Here is a 6,271-nt window from a genome sequence, read left to right as displayed (position 1 = left end):
AAACTCAAATAATTAGAATATCGTGCAAAGTTCATTTATTTCACTAATGCAACTTAAAAGGGGAAACTAATATATGAGATAGACTCATTACATGCAAAGCAAGATAATTCAAGCCGTGATTTGTCATAATTGTGATGATTATGGCTTACAGCTCATGAAAACCCCAAGAACCCCAAATCCACAACCTCAAAAAAGTAGATTATTACATGCAATCAATAAAACAAGGATTGTACATAGAACAATATCGGACCTCTGAAAAGTACAAGCATGCATATGTACTCAGTACTTGGTTTGGGCCCCTTTTGCAGCACTTACTGCAATTACTTTTGCATGATATTCTAATTATTCGAGTTTCACATGTAGATGGTAAATAAGTGTGAAAATCCTTCTAATATCTTTTTCTCCTTTTCCCAGAAATCTGTCCAATGTAGAGGAGATTGGCTGCTGCTCATACATTAATCATGTAATTACAATGACAACACTTTATGTCCAGCAGGTAATGACTACTTTCCCTTTCCCTTTAACCAATATCAATATTTCCCTTTTCTTGAGCAGTGGTGAACTATAATGGTTTAGGGTCAATTTTATTTATTTTTCTTTAAGTCTTTCCATGATAAAGAATTAAAATATATACAAAACCGCTATACATTCCCTTTAAAGGTACTCCTAGACATTATAGGACAGTCTCCCAATCCAGCTGTTTTTTTTTTGTGTGTGGATTGGTTAAAGATCTAAAGGTTTTTATGTCTTCTTCTAATTCCTTTTTTCATGGGACACAGTGATTGGGCACATTAGAAATCTTTCCTGATCGCTGTTGTTTTTTTTGAGATTGGAGAGCTCTGAAACAGTCTGTGTGACTAGAGCTTTCTCTTTTGGGGATAAGATGGGCCAAAGACATTGTGAGATGGCCCGACCATGAATGCAATTCTGACACTCCGGCCATCTTTATTTTCCTTTTACAATCCTGTAATATGAATAAGCAAAATTTAATTGCTATAGACAATACCTGTGTGTAGGTGAGTGACTCTCCTTAATATACAGTACCTAAAATGTCTAGATGTGTATATACTGAAGGCATATTTTCTTTACCTCTACACAGGGGGTAACATCTGAAAGTGGTGTCTATATCAATCAGATTTTGCTTTCTTGTTTGAAAAATAAGAATGGGAATCTGCTGTAATTTGGCATCTGGGAAATCAGTGTCTGAGATTGTAAAACTGCTTTGTGTTCTTACAGTTTACTAACAGTTTAATATTGTTATGTTTGCAGTTGAAAAGTAAAACTAAAGAGAAAGAAGTCACAGACCAAGCCCCTATTGAAGAATTTGTGAGACATGCTTTGGTGTTTTGTGAAAGCCTCTATGACCCATATCGAAATTGGCGACATGTTGTGTCAGGGTATGTTACCTGAAGAATGTACATAACATTCCAGACTTACTGATCTTAATTAGCCACTTGAAATATGCCACTTAGAGATGTGTAATTTTCAGTACGGTTGGTTAAGTATTGTGACTACTTGTGTAAAAGTTTTTATGGAATATATCAGTTTATAGGATTACTACTTATGTATTCTGACATTTTGGTGGCCATGTTTAGATGCACCTTTGACTATTTCCTTAAAAGCGTTCATAATAATGTTATAAACAACCTTTTTGAAACACCTGTTTTAATAATCTTGTTCAGCTTATGTGATAGCTTAATCATTTGTGGCACTTCTTATTCCATTTTTACAAGGTTTATTGTAATCCTGTTTTAATTGCCTCTTAAAGTAGACCGTTGAGTCTTTTACAATTCTGCAACAATAAATTCCTGACATGTCACAATACGTATAATTGAAACCCAAAAACACACTTTTACCATTAAAAGGATGTCCCGGAGCTCCAGGCAAGTGACTTTGTTAGCTGACAGTGTCATTAGTCAGATGCCGACAGGAGGAAGCATTTCCTCAGTCTCCTCTTTTCCAGACTACTACATTGTAACTTTGTAGCAAGTTAAGCCAGGTATACCTGAATATATTTTCTTTGTTCAACCTGCAGGCTAAATTAAGAAAATATACCAGATTCCTCCATTAACGCTTACGAGTGTTTATCAAGGAGTCCCTCACTTTTTCTTATTGTATTCTGACAGTGGCTGCCAGCCGGTGTCGGACTGCCTGAATGGAGCTAGAAGCTGATTAGCTGCTAGCTCTGTTCGGCCAAAACATTTTCCACCGGCTCCTTCGATCAGCTGATCAAGAGATGCTGGGTGGCAGGGGGCTGACAGTGGCACCCACTGTGTGAATTTTCACCGGTTCATCGGGAACTGGCCAAAATCTGATACATGTATACCCGACTTTACAAGGTGAAAGTCTGTGTCAGTCATTTGAAAACACAGCCAAAACTGCACAGGCACCAGGATTCACATGACTGTATCTAGGAGCCAGCATTTCAGTCCATGAAGTAGATGTTGACCCTTGATAATCCCTGAACAATCAGGGCTCTGTCATTTTGGAAAGAAAAACAGATAGAGATACTGCAATGGCATCTTTAGGAGGTCATTGTACTCGCACATTACCTAGCACACATGCTCTAAATATAACAAGGTCTATATTATGATAGGTCTGTTTTAGCACTCATTAATATGTATGTCTTACCTATACACTATGCAATGGCCACAGCTAAACATTGTGTCTTCACCTTTTTTGTCAGCCTGTGAATGTAATGTCCTGTAAAGATAATCTCTTTGTTTTATAGAAGAATAATTAGCCCAGTGGAGAAGAGCAGACAAAAGTACAAAGCTGCCCCCCTTACAGTGGAATTCATACCTTTCTTTTACCGTAAGTACAACCATTGTATATTGACTGCTATCAGCATGGCTTCCTTGTATTACTCTTACTTGTATTATAACTTTCTCTGTTACAGAATGTTTTCAAGAGAGTGAACATCTTAAAGAAAGTTTAAAATGTTGCCTATTACACCTTTTTGGAGCGGTTTTGTCTGGAGGACAAGTAAGTGCTAATTATGGTGTTATCTTTGGATGTTGGCTCAGGCCATCGCTGTTTTCTTGTTCCGTTTTCTAAATGTTTATTTTTTGTGGTTGTCGCCTCTGCCTTCATCCTGTCTAGATTGTTGATGCATAGATTGCTTGCATTGATTATTATTACAGGTTAGGCCTTTTTAAACCTAATCTGCCTATGAGAGCCTTGGTAGTGATGTTCCCTCTGTCAGTAGGAGTGTTAAAGATGAGCATGTGGGCCTGGTCATATTAACAGCTATGCTCTTCTGTTCTGGAGTTTGCATACACAGGGCTGGACAAATCCCAGGAGCCAGCTAGCCAATGCTCCTTAAAAATCACAGCTGGCCCCTAGCTTCTGAGGTTTTCCATGGAGCTGGCGCCTAAAAAAAAAATTCTACTGGCTCCTGAATTGGAGAGGCTGTCTTCTAAATTCAATATTAATCTTCCAATCTTCCAACCCCGGCAAAACATGACATTTTCTTTAAAAAAATATATAGTTTGTGTAGTACAGACACTCCTCGGGTTGCATATGCCCTGACTTATGCCAACTGGAACCCCCTTATTTACTTTCCTTTTTCTCATTTATGGATGTTGCTGTGGCTCTTTGGGTATGTCTTGTTAACACCATATTGAGAATATCTGGGGGATGTTAAAGAATGTTATCTGTACTTTATTTTAAAAGTATTATTTTAATGAAAGAGTAGTTGGTGCTTGGAACAGACTTCCAGAAGAGGTTTTGAGTCTGTCAAAAGTAAGTGAATTTAAACATACTTAGTACAAACATAGACAAAAAAAAACAGTCAACAAAAAAATCTGTGAAGGTCCAGGTGTCCATGCTTGGACGCAGACAGGATGCATGTGAGCCTTTTAAAAACTAACTTATGATAAAATAGTTTATGTTGGAATACTTATAAATGTTAAGATCAGCAATAGGCTTTGACATCTGAATTATTATTGTTAAAAGGATAAGTCTAGGAAAAGGGGGAAGAAAAAGTATTAGACAACTGATTTCCTCATGTGCCTTTACTTCACCCAGTCTCTGGTACCCTCTCCATATGTGGCCTGATTGGTTCCTTTTAACTAATATATTGTTATCCTGACATATTGCTACCTTGTGCCGGTTATGTCCCTTCCTTTCAGTAGCATTGACTGCAAGATCTTGCTAAGCTAATTATTTCCCTGTCACCAAGAGTTTATTTTATTTTTTTACTTATTATACAATTTTCCAACAAACAAGTATGACACAGATAAAAAAGAATTATCAGATAACATCTCAATACAAGACAAACTATACTCAAATAAAAGAAAAGGAAAAAAAAGCAAACAGTGCCAATACCAAAACATTCACATATTACTCTTTGTAACCTATACCTCTGGTCCGAGAAAAAAACAAAAACACTTGTAATTTCTTTTACATTCTCACCAATCAATTATATAATAAACCAAACCTACATATACTCCCCTACAATCCATACTTTAAAACAGAGAAATAATTTGGTACCATATCAGGTATCTGAAGTAATTCAGCCCAAATCCTTTGAAATGTATTTTGAAGCTCCCATATGCTGAAAACACATCTGCTCTAATTTCAAATTCAGATTATCTGCTGATATCCATTCCCTCACTGTCAGTGTATGGGGCAAAATCCACTTTTGTGCAATAAATTTCCTAGCAAGAAACAATGTTTTACTTAGCCCCATTCTCTGATCGACTTAGTTTTCTGGAATATATAGATGCCCCAAAATGCACATACCAACAATGCTTGTTTTAAAAATAGCATTGCTATGGTGAACAACATCAATATCCAATTTCCAGTACCAGCTCATGACATCTCCAAATAAGATGAATAAAATCTCCCGGTGCCTGACCACATCTAGTATAGAACTATCCCAAACACCTGCTCTGTAGAATGAGTGGGGAGTTCTATACGTTCTATGGACAAAACATTTCTGAGTCAATCTCTGAGGGGCTGATATTGAGACCTTTGGCTTGCCTAATACCCAAACAAATAATTTTTTGATTGCAGGGCCACTCACAGTTCAAATTTTAGTGGATTTAGCAGGAATTGGCCAAACTTTTAGCCACCTATGGTCAGATTTACTCCAGTTACTCCAGTTTACTCCAGTTATTTATGTAATTATTATAAATTATGTAGTTATTATGCAATTTCCACCCTCGGAATTACTAAGGAATAACCAGTATCTCCTAGGAATAAGAACATCATCTGTATACATAGCTATGCTTTCTCCATAGAACCTCATTTAAAACCATTCATATTAGAAGAATATTTAATCATAGCTGCCAGTGGTTTAGTAGGTATAGCAAATAATAGAGGAGATAAAGGGCATACTTGATGACTTCCACACTGTTATATAAATTGAGTGGGTTTACAGCTATTTACTCTTACTCTTATACAGGGTTCATGATATAAAATTTTAGATAGGCTTCAATATTATCAAAGGCCTAGAGGTGATAACACTCTGGTTCTAGTACTATACGGAGGTATTTGAAAATGTATAAAAGTACATTAAAAAATTAAGGAGCATAGTCTTATTATTCAATACATAGAATTAGGCAATAATACATAGAATTTGTAATTCCGTACAAATACCGTTACATGCTAACATGCTTGCCATTAATTTTACATCTACTGAAAGCAAGGATGTTGGGTAACATCAATCTGGAAACACCACATCTTTACCTGGTTTTAATATGGTCCTAGTATTGCCTCACATAAAATCAGGTAATACATTAAAGAGGAACTTTACCCATACCTTTAAAATGACAACAAAGGCACCTTTAGGAATGTTTAATAATGACAATCTGCAAACAGATACAGATAGATAATTGCCGGCTTTTTATTCTTTGCATACCTCGTTTTTCTTTTCTTCCCCATTCTTCTCACAGTGGACATTTTTTACTAAGGGCATTAATAATATATCTCCCTTTACTTTCTGGAACTCTGGCACATGTGACTAGGACATGTGACCATACACAAGGGAAAAATGCCTTTCCCTGAGATCTTGTGAAATGTTGTAGTTTACAGATGAGATTTCCCAGTTATGCTCTGCTGATGCAATCTTTCCAAGATGAATTGCTTAGACACAGGCTCCATCACTAATGCCTAAGAGGACAAGGAAGTGGAAAATCAGTAATTGTAGGTAAAAGCAATATACAGTATGTTGTTCAACTAATGAATCTAAGATAATTTAATATCAGCTCATGGCTTTTATAAGACCTATAACCCCCCCCCCCCCCCCCCCACTTTCTCCAGCTCA

General features: G+C 36.5%; 1 protein-coding gene across 1 annotated transcript in view; it reads left to right on the top strand.

The window, feature by feature from the left end:
- The window catches only part of NBEAL1 (neurobeachin like 1), a 145,250-nt gene that overhangs the window by 53,103 nt on the left and 85,876 nt on the right, over positions 1-6,271 (top strand). The window contains exons 6-9 of the mRNA XM_018554008.1: positions 415-496; positions 1,270-1,397; positions 2,732-2,814; positions 2,900-2,985. Coding sequence (XP_018409510.1) covers positions 415-496; positions 1,270-1,397; positions 2,732-2,814; positions 2,900-2,985 — 379 coding nt within the window. The remainder of the gene's footprint in view (positions 1-414; positions 497-1,269; positions 1,398-2,731; positions 2,815-2,899; positions 2,986-6,271) is intronic.

Source organism: Nanorana parkeri, unplaced genomic scaffold, assembly GCF_000935625.1.
Source record: "Nanorana parkeri isolate BGI_ZX_2015 unplaced genomic scaffold, ASM93562v1 scaffold139, whole genome shotgun sequence".
NCBI lineage: Eukaryota > Metazoa > Chordata > Amphibia > Anura > Dicroglossidae > Nanorana > Nanorana parkeri.
The sequence above is the reverse complement of the archived record's forward strand: the minus strand, read 5'-3'. Positions and strand labels throughout refer to the sequence as shown.